Below are 23,934 nucleotides of genomic sequence, written 5' to 3'. Positions count from 1 at the left end.
CGAGGGAACCGGCTCTCCTTCCTAGCCCCGGCGCTAACCAACAGGCAACACTCTCCGTCGGAGAAGCGAGCTCGCAAACCCGGTCAAGACGCCGCCGCCTGTGACCCTCTAGACTGTCAGCTCGTGGTGGGCAGGGAATGTGTCTGTTTATTGCTGTACCGTCCTCTCCCACGCCCTCAGCCCAGTGCTCTGCACATAGTAAACGCTCACTAAATATGACTGAATGAATGAACGATCCCGCTCCCCTGGTGGCCCGTCGCCCTGGCCGGATGGCACAGAGGAAGGTGGAGACCCCCCGGGGGGTGGAGGGACCCCACCAGCCTCGGAACGACGGCGCCCGGCGGAGGGAGGGAAGCACTAACCTCGGGTCGTGGGCAGCATGTCGGACAATCCCTGCCAGGCCGTCACCATTTCCGGGTTCTTCTCCAGGTCGGCGAAGTTCTTCCACACCCGGATGGCCCCGTCGTCTTCCGGAGCGGGGAAGGGGGGAAAGAGAGCGAGGTTCAGGGGCTTGGGCCGCTGCAGGGAGGAAGGGGTCGGGGCCGGTAGAGGGCTGGTTTCCCAATTTTTTTTTCTTTTTAATAATAAGAATTGCATTTGTGAAGCGCTTACTATGTGCAGAGCACTGTTCTAAGCGCTGGGGGTGGACACAAGGTGATCAAGTTGTCCCACGGGGGGCTCAAAGTCTTAATCCCCATTTTACAGATGAGGGAACTGAGGTTCAGAGAAGTGACTTGCCCAGGGTCACACGGCAGACATGTGGCGGAGCCGGGATTAGAACCCATGACCCCTGACTCCAAAGCCCGGGCTCTTTTCCACTGAGCCATGCTGCTTCTCTAATGCTTCTTTAATGGTATTAATATGCGCCAGGCACTGTACTGAGCGCTGGGATAGCTCATCTGGAGGACGGGGATTAAGACTGTGAGCCCCATATGGGACATGGCCCGTGTCCAACCAGATCGTCAGCTGTGTGACTTTGGGTGAGTCACTTCACTTCTCTGGGCCTCAGTTCCCTCATCTGTCAAATGGGGATTAAGCCTGTGAGCCCCCCGTGGGACAACCTGATCACCTTGTAAGCTCCCCAGCGCTTAGAACAGTGCTTTGTACATAGTAAGCGCTTAATAACTGCCATCATCATCATCATCACCTTATATCTACCCCAGTGCTTAGTACAGTGCCTGGCATTTAGTGCTTAACAAATAGCACAATTAATATTAGCATTATTATCCCAAAGCCCACCTTCTGAGCGCACGCTAGCTGACTGGTCACTCGGCAGGCGGGACACCCAGGAGGAGAAGGCTGCCTCCTTTTTCCTCTCCCCCGCCCTACCTCCTTTCCCTCCTGTATAGATGTTTGTACAGATTGATTACTCCATTTATTTGACTTGTCCATATTTACTATTCTATTGATTTTGTTCACGATGTGCATTTAGCTTTCATTCTATCTGTTCTGTTGAGTTGATACCTGTCCACATGTTTTGTTTTGTTGTCTGTCGCCCCCTTCTAGACTGGAAGCCCGCTGTTGGGAAGGGACCGTCTCTATATGTTGCCAACTTGTCCTTCCCAAGCGCTCAGTACAGTGCTCTGCACACAGTAAGCGCTCAATAAACACGATTGAAAGGAGAGGAAAGTCCGTTCACGGTCTCTACCGTCTCCCATCTCGCCAATAAAAACCTCCCAGGAAAGGGGACTGCAAAGATGTCCTATTAGTTTCCTTTTCACTCGCTGGTCCTCGGAGCTAGCCTCAGACTATATCCTTGAACTCATTTACGAATGACCCGAGCCTGCTCCTTCCTTCTTCTTCATACTGAAGTACGGTGCTTCAGATTACCCGGCCCTGAAAGAAAAGCCTTGGCGAATCTTGGACTCTGAATAGCTTTGCCTCTCTTCTTCCCCGGCTCTGTCCCCCTCCATAGAAACTTTCTTGCGTTAAGTGGGGGGAAAAAAATGATCGTTTCAAAGGAGCTCCTTCACACTCCCTCCCACGCTTCTTAATTACGTTCAACATCGACACTTGAGCCTCGTCTTGGAGAAGCGATGGAAACCAGCCGGACTGGAAGGGTGAAAATGTTCCTTGCAGAGGAGGGATCCGCGCTCCCTGGATCCGAAGGGCGGCTGGGAGAGGGGATGAGGCCTTCGAACGCTCGAGAAAATTAGTAGCCCATGGCACATTGGCCCGGCTCTAGGCTGGCAGAGAGAAAGAGTCTAGGGAAAGTGCCTGAGCTCTGGGCCAGAAATCAGCCTTTGTCGTTTGAGTTGAATAATAATGATATATATGTGTGTGTGTGTGTGTATATATATATATGTGTGTATATATATGTGTGTGTGTATATATATGTGTGTGTATATATATATATATATATATATCATCATCATCATATTTATTGAGCGCTTACTGTGTGCAGAGCACTGTACTAAGCGCTTGGGAAGTACAAATTGGCAACATATAGAGACAGTCCCTACCCAACAGTGGGCTCACAGTCTAAAAGGGGGAGATAGAGAACAAAACCAAACATACTAACAAAATAAAATAAATAGAATAGATATGTACAAGGAAAATAAATAAATAAATAGAGTAATAAATATGTAAACAATATATATATCGTGTCTGCCTGCCCCCACTGGACTGTATTTTCCTTGAGTTTGGGAACTAACTATCCCACTGTCCTAAGCACCTAAAAGACTGCTGCGCTCCCAGTACTCCGTCAGCCCGTTGCGGGCAGGGTTCGTGTCTCCATTGTAGTTTCCCAAGCTCTTCGTACAGTGCTCTGCACATGGTAATAATAATAATAATGATGATAATGATGGTATTTGTTAAGCGCTTACTATGTGCAAAGCTTACTATATATAATTGGCATTTGTTAAGCGCTATGTGCAAAGCACTGTTCTAAGCGCTGGGGAGGACAGAGGGTGATCAGGTTGTCCCATGTGGCGCTCACAGCCTTAATCCTCATTTTACAGATGAGGGAACTGAGGCCCAGAGAAGTTAAGTGACTTGCCCAAGATCACACAGCAGACATGTGGCAGAGTCGGCATTCGAACCCATGACCTCTGACTCCAAAGCCCGGGCTCTTTCCACTGAGCCACGGATTTGTTAAGCACCGACTGTGCGTCGAGCTCTGTTCTAGGTGAGGGGGTAGATCCAAGCTAATACTGATAATAATGATGATGGTATTTGTTCAGTGCTTACTATGTGCCAAGCACTGTTCTAAGCACTGGGGGGATACAAGGTCATCAGGTTGTCTTCTAGGCTGTGAGCCCACTGTTGGGTAGGGACCGTCTCTATATGTTGCCAACTTGGACTTCCCAAGCGCTTAGTACAGTGCTCTGCACACAGTAAGTGCTCAACAAATACGATTGATTGATTGATTGATTGTCCCAAATGGGGCTCACAGTCTTAGCTCCCATTTTACAGATGAGGAAAGTGAGGCACAGAGAAGTTAAGTGACTTGCCCAAGGCCCCACAGCAGACAAGTGGCAGAGGCAGGATTAGAACCCGGGTCCTTCTGACTCCAGGGCCTGTGCTCTATCTATCCACTGAGCCACACTGGAGTAATAATAACAATAACAACAATGATGAAAATAATAATTGTGGTATTATAATGCACAGGCTGGAAGCTACTTTTAAAAAATGGTATTTGTTAAGTGCTTACTATGTTTACAACGGATCAAGCACTGTTCTAAGTGCTAGACTGTGAGCCCGCTGCTGGGTAGGGACCGCCTTTATATGCTGCCAACTTGTACTTCCCAAGCGCTTAGTACAGTGCTCTGCACACAGTAAGCGCTCAATAAATACGACAATGAATGAATGAATGCTGAGGTCCCCGTCCCACACGGGGCCCTCAGTCTAAGTAGGATGGAGCACAGGGACTGAATCCCCATTCTACAGTGGAGGGAACTGAGGCCCAGAGAAGGGAAGTGACTTATCCAAGGTCACTGGGCAGGTAAGGGGCAGATCCGGGATTAGAACCCAGGTCCTGTGACTCCGGGGACCGGGCTCTTTCCCCTAGGATGCGCCACTCGTGGGCTGAGAGCGTGTCTACCAACTTTGTTGTATTGGGTTTTCCCAAGAGCTTGGCACTGGGTTCTGAACACTGTAAACACTCAACAAATACCAAATATTCCTCTTCTTCTTAGACTGTGAGCCCACCTTTTAGACTGTGAGCCCACTGTTGGGTAGGGACTGTCTCTATGTGTTGCCAGTTTGTACTTCCCAAGCGCTTAGTACAGTGCTCTGCACATAGTAAGCGCTCAATAAATACGATTGATGATGATGATATTGTTACAATTTCCATTCTCCTCCAACTTGGAACGTGGGACATGGGGGGGATAATTGACTCTCTTGTGTCCTCCCAGACGTGCAGCGGAGAGTACCGCTCTTAACCGACACCTCAATCATTAAATCTGTCTCCCCCCGTCGATAGTGCAAACTTGTACTTCCCAAGCGCTTAGTACAGTGCTCTGCACACAGTAAGTGCTCAATAAATACGATCGATGATAATGATGATGACCGCCGGGTGAGAGGCATCTCCGGGTCCGATCCGACCAATCTGCATTTCCTCCAGGGCCGGACACGGCGCTTGGCACATTGTGGGAGCCCCCCGATCACCGGCATTTCTTCTCGCCTTTCCCTCTTCCGGAGAAGTGGCGGCTCACCTGTGGCGGTCAGCAGGAGCGAGCAGTCCTGGCCGTTCAGGTACTCCATGGCCGTGACTCTCGTGTAGCGGGGGTTTCCGTTGTGGAAATAATCCAGCTTCTCTCCCTTTTCCCAGTCCCAAAAACTTGAGGCGGGGGGAGAGAGAGGAAACGAGACGAGTGAGACCAGCCTTCGTGTACAAGCGATAAAAAGAAAACCCCCATTAAACTGGAACCTTTTCAATTACAAGGGGGAGGCTCGTTGCAAATTAAAACTTGTTTTTTTCTCCCTAGGGCGGTTTGTGTCTTTTTATTAATGCTTTTCCATAACACCCCCCCCGCCTCCCTCCGCCGAGGGAGTAATGAGATTAAAACCCCATTATGAGTCGCTCGGTTACAAATCTAGTTATAATGAGACCAGGGGACGGACGGACGTGGGGAAAAAAACGCTTTGTCTTCATACGGAGCTTGGGGGTGGGGAGTGGGGGCTTGTGTGTCTGTGCGTATGCGTGCGTGTGGAGCTCGTCATGAAAGGAGGTCATCTTGATGGCAAAGCCCTAGCCTCCGGAGGGATCTTGGTGGTCCCACCGTGTTTTCGGGAGGTTTGGGGGAATCTCGGGGGGCACGAAGGAACCCTCCCCCCTTGTACCACGAAACGGGGTTCAAGAAAGAACCGCCTTCGCCAAAAGAAGTGGGGAGTGGGGGTCTGCGTGAGTGTGAATCTTTAAAGGAGGGGAGCAGTGGGGAAAAAATAAAAAACCCAAATGGGATCAAAGCTCTGCAAATATATTCATTCAGTCGTATTTACTGAGCGCTTTCTGGCTGGTATTAAGCGCTTGGGAGAGCGCAGCGAACACAATCGAGGCCCACAACAAGTTTTCAGTGACGGGGTAGAGACACTCACCAGATGCTGTCTTTATCGGCCACGGCTATGCATGGGGTGAAAGGGTGGAATTTGACCACGGAGGGCACCCCGGGATTCCTGTTCAGAAAGATCTGATCGTCAAGCCTTGTGATCCCTGAAAAGGAGAAATGCAGATCTGAAGGGAGAAGCAGGGCGGCCCAGTGGACAGAACCCCAAGCCTGGGATTCACAAGGACCCGGGTTCTCATCCGGCTCCGCCACTCTGGGTGACCTCGGGCAAGTCACTTCGCTTCTCCGGGCCTCAGCTCCCTCAGCTGGAAAATGGGGATGGAGACTGCGAGCCCCACACGGGACAGGGACCGTGTCCAACTCGATTTGCTTGGATCCGCCCCAGCGCTCAGTACGGTGCCTGGCACCTAATAAGTGCTTGACAGATACCGTCATCATCATCATCATTGATATTATTCATTCATTCATTCAATCGTATTCATTCATTCATTCATTCAATTGTATTTATTGAGCGCTTACTGCGTGCAGAGCACTGTATTTATTGAGCGCTTACTGCGTGCAGAGCACTGTATTTATTGAGCGCTTACTGCGTGCAGAGCACTGTATTTATTGAGTGCTTACTGCGTGCAGAGCACTGTATTTATTGAGCGCTTACTGCATGCAGAGCACTGCACTAAGCGCTTGGGAAGTCCAAGTCGGCAACATCTAGAGCCGGTCCCTACCCAACAGCGGGCTCACAGTCTAGAAGGGGGAGACAGACAACAAAACATATTAACAAAATAAAATAAATAGAATAAATATTACGAATGAAATAGAGTAATAAATACGTACAAACATATATACATATATACAGGTGGTGTGGTGGCATTAATAATAATGTAATTATTATTATAATTGGAGATCAAGGGACAGAGGGGATGATTTTCAGGGAGTGCTTAAGAGTGGGCTTGGAACATTCTAAGGCCCCGGGAATTGTTTTGACATCTCCGGATCTCCCATCTGCCGTTTTCCCCGCCATCCCTGACGGCAGTCTTCCTTCCCACTTTGCCGGGGGACAGTGAGGCAGAACACTGGAGCCTGGTTTAGGCAGCCATGGCCCACTCCGTCTGGGAAGGAGCCCACCCTGGATTTATGGGTCTGATCTGTGGAAGAACGGGGATTTGGGATTTGCAATAGGCCCCTTCTCTTCAGGTCGACCCTTCTGAGCAGAGGGGCCTTCTTCCTCTTCTTTAATAATAATAATAATAATAATAATAGTAATAACAATAATAATAACAACAACAACAATAATGATGGCAGTTGTTAAGCGCTTACTATGTGCAAAGCACTGTTCTAAGCGCTGGAGAGGATACAAGGTGATCAGGTTGTCCCACGGGGGGCTCACAGTCTTCATTCCCATTTTCCAGTTGAGGTAACCAGGGCCCAGAGAAGTGACGTGACTTGCCCAAAGTCACAAAGCTGACAACTGGCGGAGCCGGGATTTGAACTCAGGACCTCTGACTCCCAAGCCCATGCTCTTTCCATTGAGCCACGCTGCTTCTCCAAGTAAAACAACTTGTCCAAGCTCACACAGCAGACATGTGGAGGGGCCGGGATTAGATTCCCAGGCCCAGGATCTATCCATTGGGCCACCAAGTGAAGTGACTTGTCCGAGGTCACTCAGGAGAGGAGGGGTGGTGCCGGGATTAGAACCCAGGCCCTGTCCGCGAGGCCACGCCGCTGGGGTCCGATCCCTGCCCTGCCCCAGCCCGGACCACGTGGGTTGAGAGGGTGCCATGGCTGCCACTCCTTACTTACCCTTCTGGATGATCTGCTGCGCCTGCTTCCTCACCCGCGTGTTCCGGAGAAAGCGCCACTCCCTCTCCTTGCGGATCTGGCTCTCCAAATCGTGCTCTTCCGGAATCTTCCAAAATCAAGGAGAGGAAGTTCAGAACAGGGACGGCAGAGAGATAATAATAATAATAATAATAATAACGGCATTTATTAAGCGATTACTATGTGCAAAGCACTGTTCTCAGCGCTGGGGGATACAAGGTGATCAAGCTGTCCCCGGTGGGGCTCACAGACTTAATCCCCATTTTCCAGCTGAGGGAACTGAGGCCCAGAGAAGTGAAGTGACTTGCCCAAAGTCACCCAGCTGACAAGTGGCGGAGCCGGGATTTGAACCCACGACCTCTGACTCCCAAGCCCGTGCTCTTTCCGCGGCTCCTCAGGGCAACGCCAAAGAATTGGCAGTCACATTCCCTGCCCACGGCGAGCTTCCAGTCTCAAGAATCCAGGAGTTCGAAGGAATATGCGTGGCTCAGTGGAAAGAGCCCGGGCTTTGGAGTCAGAGGTCAAGGGTTCAAATTCCGGCTCCGCCACTTGTCAGCTGGGTGACTTTGGGCAAGTCACTTCACTTCTCTGGGCCTCAGTTACCTCTTCTGTAAAATGGGGATTAAGACTGTGAGCCCCCTGTGGGACAACCTGATCACCTTGTCACCTCCCCAGAGCTTAGAACAGTGCTTGGCACATAGTAAGCGCTTAATAAATGCCATTATTATTATTATTATTATTATTATTATTTAGAATTCCACACACATCGCTCTGTCTCCCTTCCTGCCCAAACCTGCCTTTTCGATCTCTCATTCTAATCTATCCCCCTTGAAACCCGATTTTCATTAAAGTGTAATTTATTTCCAGCGGCACCTGCTCTCCCTCTTTTTATCCAGGGTATGTTTATCGCCCCATGTTATTGGCCATTTGTCATTTCTCCCTGAATAAGCACTGGCCCATCACGAAAACGGAACCCACTGTCGGAGGTGAACTTTCCACCCCACCCTGTGACGCGGGGCACGTCCAAACTAGCATTAGAGGAGCAACACGGGTTAGAGGAGCAAAGAGGACCCGGGTTCTAATCCCGCCTCCGCCCCTCATCTGCTGTGGGACGCAGATGAGGTAACTGAGGCCTAGAGAAGTGAAGTGACTCGTCCAAAGTCACACGGCTGACAATTGGCAGAGCCGGGATTCAAACCCATGACCTCCGACTCCATAGCCCGGGCTCTTTCCACTGAGCCACCCTGCTTCTCTAGACTGGAAGCTTGTTGTGAGCAGGGAATGGGACTGTTTACTGTTGTGCTGTGCTCTCCCAAGGGCTTAGTCCGGTGCTCTGCACTCAGTAAGCGCTCAATAAATACCCCTGAATGAATGAATGAATGAATGAATGAACTCCACCCCGCCGCTTCAACAGGAGGATCGGTTGATGTCGTTCCCCGAGCAATTCCTGTTGAACGGACAGACTCTCCGAATCGCTCCGTACTCATCTCCCTCCCACCTACCCCCGCCGGTTTTTCGGAGGTTTCTTGGTGACGTGCGCTCCGCTTGGGCCATGGCTCGGCCGCGCTCCCACGGGTCCTGGCGGGGGGAGGCTCTCTAATAGTGTTACAAGACTGCATCCTGACCCCGCCGTGGATTTCTAACACCTCGCCATGCAGAAACCAATTTCCAAACCTCAAGTCTCCCGCTGAGAGCCCGGCGGGTGGACGCCAGTGAAATTCGCTTCTTTTAACTCTCTGCCGCTGCGCATGGGGGGAAGGGGAGGAAGACTGGAGGACTTCCCGGCGGAGATGGGGCGGGGGTGAGGGAGGGATAAGGAAGAGGGGAGATTGGGCCTCGGTCCCCTGAGCACCCCAAGACCACAAGACCTGGCAAAAGCGCTTAGTACAGTGCTCTGCACATAGTAAGCACTCAGTAAATACGATTGATGATGATGAAAGTGGATGGAACCATCGATCAATGGTATTTAGTGAGCGCTTACTGTGTGCAGAGCACTGGACTAAGCGCTTGGGAGAGGACAACTGAACAGAGTTGGCAGACACGTTCCCTGCCCACAACGAGCTGACAGCCTATCAATCAATCACTGGTATTTATTAGGCGCATCGTGAGTTCCCTCAACTGCAAAATGGGGGCACGATCCCTGTTCTCCCTCCTACTTTGACTGTGAACCGCCTGTGGGATCTGATTCATTCAATAAATGCCATTATTATTATTATTATTATTATTATTATTATTATCATTATACTCAATCGTATTTATTGAGCGCTTACTATGCGCAAAGCACTGTTCTAAGTGCTGGGGGGGATACAAGGGGATCAGGTTGTCCCACGTGGGGCTCACAGTCTTAATCCCCATTTTACAGATGAGGTACCTGAGGCCCAGAGAAGTGAAGTGACTTGCCCAAAGTAACACGGCTGACCACTGGCAGAGCCGGGATTCGAACCCATGACCCCTGACTCCAAAGCCCGGGCTCTTCCCACTGAGCCACGCCGCTTGATCTTATATCCACCCCAGCGCTTAGTACAGCGCTTGGCACAGAGTAAGCACTTAACAAGCACCACGGTAACTGCCTCCCCCTTTTAGACTGTGAGCCCACTATTGGGTAGGGACTGTCTCTATATGTGCCAACTTGGACTTCCCAAGCGCGCAGTACAGTGCTCTGCACACAGTAAGCGCTCAATAAATACGATTGATGATGATGATGATGATGCTATAGGTTCGCAGGCTCCAAATGGGAGCCACGCCCCTTATCAACCCATTTTTCTTTTGCCGGTCAAGAAGACTCCCCAAAAAGGAAATAGACCAAGCCCGTACCGCCCGTGCCTGCTGTTTGGTGATTTATTACACTCATAAGCTCCCACCCTCACCTCACCAATAGCAACCTGGAGAAAGGAGAAAAATGTGCTTAATAAGAAGGGAGGGAATAAACCATGCCATGTTGGAAGGCTGGAGGGAGAGAGAGAGAGAAAGAGAGAGGGTCGGGAGGTGGGAGATTTTCCTAGTCAATCAATCAATCAATCGTATTTATTGAGCACTTACTACTGTACTAAGCGCTTGGGAAGTACAAGTTGGCAACATATAGAGACAGTCGCTACCCAACAGTGGGCTCACAGTCTAAAAGGGGGAGACATATATATGTGTATATATACATATGTACACACAATATATATATATGTACATATACACATATATAGTATATATGTGTGTGTATATATAGATACAGATACATAGATGGATGAGCCCCCGTCATTCACTCATTCATTTAATTGTCCTGATTGAGCGTTTAGTGTGTGCAGAGCACTGGACTAAGCGCTCGGAGATATTCCCTGAGCTGAGGGCTCACCCCTTGAAGAGGGAGCCCCCCACCAAGGCTTCATTCATTCATTCACTCATAGTCCCAAACTACAGGGTGGGGAACAGGACGGGCTTTATCCAAAAGTTTGACAAAACGGACTCTCCCTCAGTCACGCCGGGAGGTGTTTTTTAATGGCATTTGTTGAGCGCTTATTACGTAACAAATATCGTTCTAAGCACCAGGGTAGATACAAGTTAATTAGATCAGACGCAGTTCCTGTCCCGCATGGGGCTCACAGTCTGAGAAGGATGGAGAACAGGTACCGGATCCCTATTTTACGGTTGAGGGACCCAGAGGAAGGAAGGCGGAATTCTTAGTGGCTCCAGGATTTTGGCGTGCCTGGCTTTTCCGCGCTTCCTACCCTCGGTCTTGTAGGGGTTAGAGCGGGGACAGGGTTGCCTACCTTCATGACGGGCTGGGCGAAATACTTGGCGCTCCAGTCACAGAAGCCCGTCTGCATCGTGGCCGAGATGAAACTCTTGTGTCCCACGGCGTCGTCGGGGTCGTCCGTGGTCTGCGGGCGGAGAGTCAGTCGGTCAATCGTATTTACTGAGCGCTAACTGTGTGCAGCGCACTGTGCTAAGCGCTTGGGAGAGTCCAAGGGGACAATAAACAGATGCATTCCCTGCCCGCAACGAGCTCAAAGTCTAGGGGGAGAGAGCACGGAGAAAACTAAATTCGGCATCTGGGGGCTAATTCATTCATTCATTCACTCAATCGTATTTATTGATTCAATAAATCAAGAGTTCAAGTGAACTCTTCTCAGACCTCTGCAGCAAACAAAAACTCCTCACCATTGACCCTAAAGCAGTCAATCCCCTTGCCCCTTCCTACCTCACTTCACTCCAACTTTCTCACTGTGCCTCCTTCTTGTTTCTCTCGCCTCCGACCCCTAGCCCGCGTCCTGCCCCGGAAAGCCCTCCCCTCCTCAAATCCAACAGATAGTTACTCTCCCCCTCTTGAAAGTCTTATTGAAGACACTTCTCCTGCCAGAGGCCTTCCCACATTATTTACCTGTATATATGCTTGTACATATTTATTACTCTATTTATTTTACTTGTACGTATCTATTCTATTTTATTTTGTTAGTATGTTTGGTTTTGTTCTCTGTCTCCCCCTTTTAGACTGTGAGCCCACTGTTGGGTAGGGACTGTCTCTAGATGTTGCCAACTTGGACTTCCCAAGCGCTTAGTCCAGTGCTCTGCACACAGTAAGCGCTCAATAAATACGACTGATTGATTGATGGATTGATTGAGTGCTTACTGTGTGCACAGCACTGGACTAAGCGCTTGGGAAGTCCAAGTTGGCAACATATAGAGATTCATTCATTCATTCAATCGTATTTATTGAGTGCTTACTGTGTGCAGAGCACTGGACTAAGCGCTTGGGAAGTACAAGTTGGCAACATATAGAGATTCATTCATTCATTCAATCGTATTTTTTGAGCGCTTACTGTGTGCAGAGCACTGGACTAAGCGTTTGGGAAGTCCAAGTTGGCGACATACAGAGATGGTCCCTACCCAACAACGGGCTCACAGTCTAGAAGCGGGGGAGACAGACAACAAAGCAAAACATTCATTCATTCAATCGTATTTATTCGTTCCTTCACTCAATGGTATTTATTGAGCGCTTACTGTGTGCAGAGCAGAGCTAACGCAGACCCTTCCCACCCTCTCCTTCTGGCTTTAATTGGAGGGGCCGAGCCCCCCGCCCCTGCCCAGAGGGTCTCTCGTAGGGAAAATAGCAGGCGTCCGGGGGAGAATGAGTTTATCATCAGCCGGTTGATGGACTTCCACCGCTCCTTTCCTGCCGAGAACGGATGTCGTCTGGTGACATCCCTTTTTCGTCAGCCCTTTTTTCTTTTAGACTGTGAGCCCACTGTTGGGTAGGGACTGTCTCTATATTTTGCCAATTTGTACTTCCCAAGCGCTTAGTACAGTGCTCTGCACATAGTAAGCGCTCAATAAATACGATTGATGATGATGATGATGAAAAGCCACACTGAGCCGGTCCTCTGGGACGGCTCACCATTTTTAAAAACGCATTTGCTAGGCCCTTACTATGTATTCAACACTCTTCTAAGTGCTGGGGCACGGGCCAGTTAATCGGGTGAGGCACAGTCCCTGTCCCTCCCTGTCTAAATAGGAGGGAGGACGGGAAACGCCATTTTTACAGTTGAGGAAACTGAGGCCGTGAGAAGTGATGATGATGGCATTTATTAAGCGCTTCCTATGTGCAAAGCACTGTTCTAAGCACGGGGGAGCTTACAAGGTGATGAGGTTGTCCCATGGGGGGCTCTCAGTCTTAATCGACTTGCCCAAGGCCAGCCAGTACACGACTGGCAGAGCCGGGATTCGCACCTGGGACCTTCTGACTCCCGGCCCTAAGAACCTGACCCAGGCGGGCCAGCTATTGGAAAATGTACAGCCAAGCTGATCCTCCACAAGGGATTGCTCCCAGCTCTCGGATTGACATAAATGCTACGGGGCGGAGGGAGCCGGGAGACGAATAAAGGAAGCAAGCCGGGGCAACGCGGAATGGAGCGGGAGAAGAGGAGGGAGGGAAGCCCTCTTGGAAGAGATGGTACTTCAGTAAGGCTTTGAAGAGGGGGAGGGTTAAATGTCTGTCTGTATGTGTGGGGTTGAATGAGGAGATTTTTGTAATGTTCCTGGCTCCGCCAGGATGCAGAGTTCGGAAATTCTGGCCCAGACTGAAAACGAGTGCGAGTTTCTATCTCGCCCAGGCTGGCAGACGGCGGGACATCTGGCTTGGCCGCCCGCAGGGGCTGGTCCCCAAGACGGGGAGGGGAACAGGGGAGAGGGGGACGCGGGGAAGGGGGCTCGGCCTCCGTCGGGGAGCCGTCTGGCTCGCTCCATCGCAGAGCGGCCCCGGATGGGGGCATCTGGTTGACCCTCAGCCCCAGGAAGGCGGGGCGGCGGCTGACAGGAGTGTGGTCAGACTTAACCGGCCCTTACCTCCTTTCACCGAAGGAACCCAGACTGGATCTGTGAAGGCCCCTAAGTCGTCGTGTGAGTTAAAAACCTGATAAACCCAAAGCCGCCAATCTTTCTTCGGGAGCGCTGGTATAAAAAGGGATCGCCGACTGTGGTCAAGCGCTTAGTCCAGTGCTCTGCACACAGTAAGCTCTCAATCAATAAGATTGAATCATCATCATCATCATCACTGGACTAAGCGCTTGAATGAATTGAATGAATGAATGGTTGGGAGGGGCCGACTTCCAAGAGCCAAGAGAGCCCAAAGATGCCATTTTGGGCCTCTTCAGTCCTGACTGGAAACTCTCAGGTCTTTCTTTTCTTTCAATCGTATTTATTGAGCGCTTACTGTGTGCCGAGCACTGGACTCAACGCTTGGGAGGTGCAAGTCGGCAACGTACAGAGACGGTCCCTGCCCAGCAACGGGCTCACAGTCTAGAAGGGGGAGACGGACAACAAAACAAAACATGTGGACGGGTGTTAAGCCGTCAGAACAAATAGAATTAAAGCGAAATGCACGTCATTAACAAAATAAATAGAATAGCAAATATGTACAAGTAAAATAAATAGAATAATAAATCTGTACAAACATATATACAGGTGCTGTGGGGAAGGGAAGGAGGTAGGGTGAGGGAGATGGGGAGTCTTGCCAGCTCTCTTTCTGGGTATGAGGGTGGAAAGGGGACAGGGATTGTGGGGAGTGGGTTAAGGTGCTGCTACCATGATAATCCAAGCATTTATCCTCTCCCGCCTTGATTACTGTATCAGCCTCCTTGCTGACCTCCCTGCCTCTGGCCTCTCCAATCCACACTTCACTCTGCTGCCTGGATTACTTTTCCACAAAAACGTTCAGCCCACGTTTCCCCTCTCCTCAAGAACCTCCAGCGGTTTCCCCTCCACTTCATCATCATCATCATCAATCGTATTTATTGAGCGCTTACTGTGTGCAGAGCACTGGACTAAGCGCTTGGGAAGTCCAAGTTGGCAACATATAGAGACAGTCCCTACCCAACGGTGTGCTTACAGTCTAAAAGAGGGAGACAGAGAACAAAACCAAACATACTAACAAAATAAAATAAATAGAATAGATACGTACAAGCAAAATAAATAAATAAATAACTTGTACATACTTACTATTATTATTATTACATACTTACTATTCTATTTATTTTAATAATAATAATAATTATAATGGAATTTATTAAGTGCTTACTATGTGCAAAGCACTGTTCTAAGCGCTGGGGAAGTACAAGTTGGCAACATATAGAGACAGTCCCTACCCAACAGTGTGCTTACAGTCTAAAAGGGGGAGACAGAGAACAAAACCAAACATACTAACAAAATAAAATAAATAGAATAGATATGCACAAGTAAAATAAATAAATAAATAACTTGTACATACTATTATTATTATTACATACTTACTATTCTATTTATTTTAATAATAATAATAATTATAATGGTATTTATTAAGTGCTTACTATGTGCAAAGCACTGTTCTAAGCGCTGGGGAGGATACAAGGTGATCAGGTTTTCCCATGGGGGGGTGGCTCACAGTCTTCATCCCCATTTTCCAGATGAGGTAACTGAGGCACAGAAAAGTGAAGTGACTTGCCCAAAGTCACACAGCTGACAGTTGGCGGAGCTGGGATTTGAACCCATGACCTCTGCCTCCAAAGCCCGGGCTCTTTCCACTGAGCCACGCTGCTTCTCTTTTATTTTGTTAACATGTTATGTTTTGTTGTCTGTCTCCCCCTTCTAGACCGTGAGGCCGCTGTCGGGTAGGGACCGTCTCTATCTGTTGCCGACTTGTACTTCCCAAGAGCTTCGTCCAGTGCTCTGCACACAGTAAGCGCTCAATAAATACGGTTGAATGAATGAATCCACTTCTGCCTCCAACAGAAACTACTTACCGTCGGCTTTAAGGCCCTCAATCACCCGGCCCCCTCCGGCAACCCAGCCCACAAACTTTGCTCCGCTAAGGTCAACCTTCTCACGGTACCTCAATCTTGTCTCTCTCGCTGCCGACCTCTTGTCCGCTTCCCGTCTCCGGCCTCTTCATATCCAACAGCCCACCCACCGCTCTCCCATCTTCAAAGCTTTACTGAAAGCCCAGCTCCTCCAAGAGGCCTTCCTGACTAAGCCCTCTTTCCCTTTTAATAATAACGATAACGATGGTATTGATTAAGCGCTTACTATGTGCCAAGCACCGTTCTAAGCGCTGGGGAGGTTACAAGGTGAGTAGGCTGTCCCACGGGGGGCTCACGGTCTTAATCCGGTCTTGTACTAAGCAAGCGCTTAGTACAGTGCTCTGCACATAGTAAGCGCTCAATAAATATGATTGATTGATTGATTGATTAATCCCCATTTTACAGATGAGGAAACTGAGGCCCAGACAAGTGAAGTGACTAGCCCGAAGGCACCCGGCTGACAACTGGCGGAGCCAGGATTTGAACCCATGACCTCTGACTCTTTTCTTCCACTCCCTTCTGTCACACTTTCTCCCTTTATTCACTGCCCACCCGCCCACGACAAGAGCCCCACAGCACTTATGTACATATCTGTAATTTTGTTTATTTATAATAATGTCTGTTTCCCCTCTAGGTAGGGAACGTGTCTGTTATATTAGCCTCTCCCAAGTGCTTAGTAATAATAATTCATTCAATCGTATTTATTGAGCGCTTACTGTGTGCAGAGCACTGTACTAAGCGCTTAATAATAATGGCATTTATTAAGCACTTACTATGTGCAAAGCACTGTTCTAAGCGCTGGGGAGGATACAAGGTGATCAGGTTGTCCCACATGGGGCTCACAGTCTTCATCCCCATTTTCCAGATAAGGAAACTGAGGCCCAGCGAAGTGAAGTGACTAGCCCAAAGTCACACAGCTGACAGTTGGCGGAGCCGGGACTTGAACCCGCATTAATAATAATAATGTTGGTATTTGTTAAGCGCTTACTATGTGCAAAGCACTGTTCTAAGCACTGGGGGGATACAAGGTGAACAGTTTGTCCCACATGGGGCTCATAGGCTTCATCCCCATTTTACAGATGAGGTAACTGAGGCCCAGAGAAGTGAAGTGACTTGCCCAAGGTCACCCAGCTGACAAGGGGCGGAGCTGGGATTTGAACCCATGATCTCTAACTCCCCCTCTCCATCCCCACCATCTCCCCCCTCCATCCCCCCATCTTACCTCCTTCCCTTCCCCACACCACCTGTATTTATGTATATATGTTTGTACATATTTATTACTCTATTTATTTATTTATTTTATTTGTACATATCTATTCTATTTATTTTATTTTGTTAGTATGTTTGGTTTTGTTCTCCGTCTCCCCCTTTTAGACTGTGAGCCCACTGTTGGGTAGGGACTGTCTCTATATGTTGCCAACTTGTACTTCCCAAGTGCTTAGTCCAGTGCTCTGCACACAGTACGTGCTCAATAAATACGATTGGTTGATTGATTGACTCCAAAGCCCGGGCTCTTTCCAGTAAGCCAGGCTGCTTCATAAAGAAAAGTGACTTTGCCCAAGTTCGCACAGCAGACAAGTGGTGGAGCGAGGATGAAAAAAAAACCCCGCCTGGGCTCTAACCACTAGGCTGTGGGTTAAGGCCAAGGAACAACAGTTAATTTATGGAAAGTAATTGAGTGTTTACCGAAGAATAAACAACCCATTCTGATTAAACACTTCTGGGCTGCAGCTGGGGCTAACAATGTCACTTCAAGCACTGCAAAGTGATATTTATCCAAGAGGAGGGAAGGGCTAAAAAAAAAAAAAAAAAATCAATTTCTCTTTAGGGTTTGGATCGTGGATGTGGCCGGGATCAGAAGGTACTAAGATGGGTTGTTGCCGTGGTAATGACGATGGTTTACTATAAGCCCAGCACTGTGCTAAGTGCTGCGGTCAAACCAATCAGACCTGAGCTAAGCAGTATGGATGTAGTCCACATCAGGATCAGAAAGTACTAAGATGGGTTGTTGCCGTGGTAACGACGATGGGTTACTATGAGCCCAGCACTGTGCTAAGTGCTGCGGTCAAACCAATCAGACCCGAGCTAAGCAGTATGGATGCAGTCCACGTCAGGATCAGAAGGTACTAAGATGGGTTGTTGCCGTGGTAACGACGATGGGATACTAGGAGCCCAGCACTGTGCTAAGTGCTGCGGTCAATCCAATCAGACCCGGGCTAAGCAGTATGGACGCAGTCCACGTCAGGATCAGAAGGTACTAAGATGGGCTGTTGCCATGGTAACGACAATGGGTTACTATGAGCTCAGCACTGTGCTAAGTGCTGCGGTCAATCCAATCAGACCCGAGCTAAGCAGTATGGACGCAGTCCACGTCAGGATCAGAAGGTACTAAGATGGGTTGTTGCCATGGAAATGACGATGGGTTACTATGAGCCCAGCACTGTGCTAAGTGCTGCAGTCAATCCAATCAGACCCGAGCTAAGCAGGTTGGACGCAGTCCACGTCCCACACAGGACTCACGGTCTTAGTGCCCATTTTACAGATGAGGGAACCAAGGCCTAGAGAAATGAAGTGACTTGCCCGAGGTCACACAGCAGGCAAGTGGCAGAGCCGGGATCAGAACCTGGATCCTTCCCCTCCCAGTCCCAAGCTCTTTCCACTAGGCCACACTGTTCCTCTGAACGCTCCAAGCTCTGCCAGCCTCTGACCACCCCGAGAGGTGGGAGAACTCTCTTCAAGTTAATCAACCAATTAATCAGTGGTACTACACCCTCGGTTTCAAGGCTGTCCATCCCCTCGCCCCCTCCTACCTCCCCTCCCTTCTGTCCTTCTCCAGCCCAGCCCGCACCCTCCGCTCCTCCGCCGCTAATCTCCTCACCGGGCCTCGCTCTCGCCCGTCCCACCATCGACCCCCGGCCCACGTCCTCCCCCTGGCCCGGAATGCCCTCCCTCCGCACATCCACCAAGCTCGCTCTCTTCCTCCCTTCAAAGCCCTACTGAGAGCTCACCTCCTCCAGGAGGCCTTCCCACACTCGGCCCCCTCCTTCCCCTCCCTCTCCCCATCCCCCCGCCTTACCTCCTTCCCCTCCCCACAGCACCTGTATATGTGTTTGTACGGATTTATTATTCTATTTATTTATTTTATTAGTACATATTTATTCTACTTAGTTAATATGTTTTGTTTTGTTGTCCGTCTCCCCCTTCTAGACTGTGAGCCCGCTGTCGGGTAGGGACCGCCTCTATATGTTGCCAACTTGGACTTCCCTGCTCTGCACACAGTAAGCGCTCAATAAATACGATTGAATGAACGAATACTTACTGAACGTGGTGTGCAGAGCACTGTACTAAGCGCCTCAGAGAGGACAATACAACAGAGGTGGTAGACACAGTCCCTGCCCACAAGGAGTTGACAGTCTAGAGGGTCACGGGGTCCAATGCGCGTACCCCGTCTTTTCCCATCAGCCCAAGGAGAGCTCTGATTATATGTTGCCAACTTGTACTTCCCAAGCGCTTAGTACAGGGCTTTGCACACAGTAAGCGCTCAATAAATACGATTGATTGATTGATTGTGTATATTTTTTACCTGGTCCGGGCCCTTGTCAAACATTTTCCGGGTCCGGGGGAACTGGTGGGAGTGGGGGGTGTACTGCACCCCGATGCTGCCCACGTTGGCTGGTCGGCCTGAAGCGATGTCCCGAGCGATGGGCTGTTTGGTCATGTCGTTGGTGAGGCTGGAGCTGCTCGTGCTGGGCGTGGGAGGGGACCCTCTGACGCAGGGGGAGAGAGGCAGAGTGAGCGCTACGCTTGCCCGCGACTCCACGGGAGCCCGGAGGACCTGCCTCAGGCCGCCCCGGGGCCGGTTAATGCCAAAGCCGGGATGCCCCCGAGGGGCTCCTGGGGAGGGGGCGGAGAAACCCGCATTTACTGCGGCGTCTCCCCACTTGGTCTCGACCATCTGGAAACGGGTCGTCCGGCCGGGCTGGGAGGGGAGAGCTCTTGAACTGGTCAGAAATCACTCCGGGGGCCAAAGTCTCCCACTCACGGATGGAGGGTAAAGCCGTGTGGACCAAGGGCCTGGGGGATTTGGAGCTGTTCTCCACCAGGAGACAATTTGCCCACTTATCTGGGCACGGGGGAGGAAGTAGAAGGAAGAGGAAACAGAAACAGAGACAGAACAGCGAGAGAGAGAGAGAGAAAGTGGTAGGGGAAGGGCTGTGATGATGATGATGGCATTTATTAAGCCCTTACTATGTGCAAAGCACTGTTCTAAGCGCTGGGGAGCTTACAAGGTTATCAGGTTGTCCCATGGGGGGCTCACAGTCTTAACCCCCATTTTACAGATGAGGTAACTGAGGCCCAGAGAAGTGCAGTGACTCGCCCACAGTCACACAGCTGACAATTGGCGGAGCGGGGATTTGAACCCATGACCTCGGACTCCAAAGCCCGGGCTCTTCCCACTGAGTCACGCTGCTTCTCAGATCAAAGGCACGAGACTCTAGGACCACCCGAGGGCTCGGGACGGGGCGACCCTCCCCTCCCCGCACGCCCGGACGACTACGTCGGCTCCACTTGGGCACTTTCCCCAAGTAGGCGTTGGATAAATAAGAGGGGCGGCCTCAGAAACCAGCGGCGGGTCATTTCGAAAACCCAGGCAGACGGTGAATTAAGGGAGAGAGGAAAAAAAGGGCTGGGAATTAAGGAAGAAAGAGACGCATACCAAGTGGTAGGGAAAGGGCTGGGAATTAAGGGAGAAAGAGACACGCACAAAGTGCTAGGGAAAGGGCTGGGAATTAAGGGGGGGAGAGAGAGATGGCGAAAGAGCTAGGAATTAAGGAAGAAGAGGGAGAGAGTGAGTGAGAGAGAGACACACATAGTGGAAGGGTATTAAGGGAGAGTGTGAGCAAGAGCGAGCAGCCTGGAGCCCAGAGGCACCCGGAGGAGCATTTTGTGTCGTAGTCTAAGACGTGCCGGCCGCTAACTTACCCTACTTGGTGAATGTGTAAGCCCTTGTTGGTAGGGCTGGCTGGGGCGGACTGGGTGAGAGGTGACGTGTCCAGAATGCGTTGGGGTCGGGTATTTACTGTGGCCTAGAAAAACAAAGGGAGAGGCGGCCCACAGGGTCAAAAGGTCGTCTCGTCTGAGGTCTGGAGTGGCTCGACCCCTGGGCCTCCCCGAAATGAGCTAAAGAAAAAGATCGGGGCTAACCCGCCACCACCTACAAGATGCATTTCTGGCTTCAAAACTCCTAAATTCGATCCTGGAGGGAAACTGGGCTCTGTCGGTCCACACGTGGATCGGCCATTAGAGGAGCGCCCAGTTCATCCAAAGGCGACCTTGTAGACTGTGAGCCCGCTGGTGGGTAGGGACCGTCTCTGTATGTTGCCAACTTGTACTTCCCAAGCGCTTAGTACAGTGCTCTGCACACAGTCAGTGCTCAATAAACACGATTGAATGAATGAATGGTCAACAGCTTGGACAGGACGGGGAGACGTCAGAAGCCCAAGGCGTCTCACGGGGAGAGAAGGCACCTAATTTGTGAGGAAACAGGCAGGAGTGTTTCGGGAACCTCAGTGGGACCCTCCATCGCAGACGGAAATGACAATGATGACTGTGGTATTGGTTAAGCACTTACTGTGTGCCAGGCACTGTACTAGGCGCTGGGGGAAATACAAGCAAATTGGGTTGGACACAGTTCCCGTCCCACGTGGGGCTCACAGTCTTCATTCCCATTTGACGGATGAGGGCACTGAGGCCCGGAGAAGTGAAGTGACTGGCCCAAGGTTACAGAGCAGACGAGTGGTTCTTCTGACCCTCAGGGCCAGGCTCTACCCACTAGGCCACGCTGCTTGGAGAGCCTTATGATAAAGGGCCCTCCGCCTGGACGCGGCTCTTCCAAGGCCAAAGCTTGGACTTTCCTTGATCCTCCCCGTCTAGGCTTTCAGCTCATTTTGGGCAGGGAGAATAATAATAATAGTAATAATGGCGTTTATTAAGCGCTTACTATGTGCAAAGCACTGTTCTAAGCGCTGGAGAGTTCACAAGGTGATCAGGTTGTCCCACGGGGGGCTCACAGTCTTAATCCCCATTTGAATGTCTGCCAACTGTTCTGTTGTCCTCTCCCAAGCGCTCAGTCCAGTGCTCGGCACACAGAAAGCACTCAATAAATACCACTGATTGTCGGATTGATTCTTCCCACCCCACAGATGCCCAAACTCCCCCACCGCCCTTGCCTGCAGACAGATGCCCACCGATTAATACAATTCTTTTTTTTTTCTTGAGTCTCTTCAGCCTAGAAAAAACCAAGGGTCAGGAAACCAAGGGTCTCCATTCAAGTATCTCATCGGTGGGGACATTATCGCTATCGTTCACGGAACAATCCTGAAGAGACTCAAGAAAATGGTATGCTGAGCGCTTGCTACGTGCCAGGCACTGTACTAAATGTTGGGATAAGAATAATCATAATGATAATAACGACTATGGTATTTGCTACGCACTTACTACGTGCCAAGCACTGTCCTAAGGGCTGGGGTGGATACAAGGCAATAATGTTTATTGTTGTATTGTACTCTCCCAAGTGCTTAGCACAGTGCTCTTAGCGCTCAATAAATATGACTGAATGAGTGACAGGGTATGGCTTCTGAGTCCCCTTCCTCCCATTCTGGGGCACACAAACCACCTCGCTCCAAGATCCAGATGCTGAGAGGGGATTATTTTGCAATCGCTGTGACTGTGAGCTAGTTGAGAGGGGCTGGGGAAGCGCTATCTGAAGGACGACACCAGGGAGGAGTGGTCCTTACCTTCAGGGCCTTAATCCCGCTACTATTTAGCCCAGGCTGCTACCAAGAGTTGTTGGGAGTCCCTCCACTCCCCTAAAGGCGTCTATGACAACCTAAGAGAGTTCGGGAGGAGGGAGAGGCTGAGGGGAGCAAACCACCTGGAGAGTCACCGCTCTTCCTCGGAAGAAGGCGCAAATCCATCTCCGGCTGCCAAACACGCTCCGGCCTCCGAGGGCTGGGATTTGGTGACGTGAGAAGCCACTTGTTGGTCTTAAAATAACCTACTTCACGCAGCTGTCTTTCCTCTCTCGCGTCTCTTTCTGCCTTCGACGTGCCCGTGGCAGGTTTCCACCTGCTGACGCTTCCCCGGTTTCTCCGGCGGGGATTGTGATTTGGGAAAGTTGGCCCCAACGAAGGCCTACGGGGACTTGCGGATGTGAGCAGCTGCCTGCCTGCCGTAGCTGGCATCACTCACTGACTCAATCGTCCTTTTGGAGCGCTTACTGTGCGCGGAGCACCGGACGAAGCGCTCGGGAGAGTCCGACAGAGTCGGTCGACAAGTTCCCTGCCCACGAGGATCTTACGGTCCAGAGGGGGAAGGCTGACATTAATAATGAAGGGATAAATTATGGATACATACACGAGTGCTGTGGGGCGGAGGAAAGGGTGAGTCAAGGGTACAAATCAGGCAAGATCTCTCGGAGGAGATGGGATTTTAATTCGGCGCCGTAGCTTGTACTGACTCATCTGCCAGTCAGATCGGTGGGGGGGAGTTCCAAGATTCTCCCACAAAGCACTGCTTCAGTCATTTCCGGTCATGGATGGTCCTGAAGAGAGACCAAAGGGTCTCTATTTGAGTACCCATGGCCGATGACAGGACCACTACCGGTCATGGAACCGAAGGTCTCCATGCGGGTATCTTATCGATGGGGAAAATATCACCTCTGGTCGGAAAACCGACGGTCTCCATTCGGGTCTGTTATCAGTGGGGACAGCATCACTACCGGTCATGAAACCAAGGACCTCCATTTTGGGTCTCCATCGGTGGGGGCAGAATCACAACCGGTCAAGAGACTGAGAGTCACCGTTAGGGTATCCGTCACTACCGGTCGTGAAACCAAGGGTCTCCATTCGGGAATCTCATCGGTGGGGACAGTATCACTACCGGTCATGAAACTAAGAGTCACCATTAGGGTCATCCATCGGTAGGGACGGTAACACGACCGTTCACGGAACAATCCTGAAGAGACTCAAGAGTCTCCGTTCGGGCATCCATTAGAGGTGACATTATCACCTTGGACAGCCAAGAGGGGCCTCATTCCCAAGGCACTTTGGAGGGAAGACGGCAACTCTGCCCTGCCTTTTCCTCATCCGCGAGAACCGGGAGATCGATGCAGTCAAATTTTCCTAGACCAAACGCTCAGCCCAAATGTGAAATTCTGCTCACTTGCTTCCCACATGAGATGTGCCAGGCTTGAAATTTAGCCACACAACACTGGATGCCAGCTTTGACGCTCG

The 23,934-nt window shown here is 50.4% G+C and overlaps 1 protein-coding gene across 3 annotated transcripts in view; it reads right to left on the bottom strand.

The window, feature by feature from the left end:
- RPTOR (regulatory associated protein of MTOR complex 1) overlaps positions 1–23,934 on the bottom strand; it is a 241,393-nt gene that overhangs the window by 27,527 nt on the left and 189,932 nt on the right. For 2 of the 3 annotated variants that reach the window (XM_038741988.1, XM_038741989.1), the window contains exons 22-28: positions 20,624–20,727; positions 19,224–19,407; positions 11,081–11,191; positions 7,305–7,410; positions 5,539–5,653; positions 4,656–4,780; positions 363–467 (exon numbers count right to left, since the gene is read on the bottom strand). In XM_038741988.1, the coding sequence (XP_038597916.1) occupies positions 363–467; positions 4,656–4,780; positions 5,539–5,653; positions 7,305–7,410; positions 11,081–11,191; positions 19,224–19,407; positions 20,624–20,727 (850 nt within the window). The remainder of the gene's footprint in view (positions 1–362; positions 468–4,655; positions 4,781–5,538; positions 5,654–7,304; positions 7,411–11,080; positions 11,192–19,223; positions 19,408–20,623; positions 20,728–23,934) is intronic. The other variant, XM_038741990.1, reaches the window with a different exon arrangement.

This window comes from Tachyglossus aculeatus, unplaced genomic scaffold, assembly GCF_015852505.1.
Source record: "Tachyglossus aculeatus isolate mTacAcu1 unplaced genomic scaffold, mTacAcu1.pri SUPER_34, whole genome shotgun sequence".
Taxonomy (NCBI): Eukaryota; Metazoa; Chordata; class Mammalia; order Monotremata; family Tachyglossidae; genus Tachyglossus; species Tachyglossus aculeatus.
Note: the sequence above shows the minus strand (reverse complement) of the source record. Positions and strands in the feature narration are given on the sequence as shown.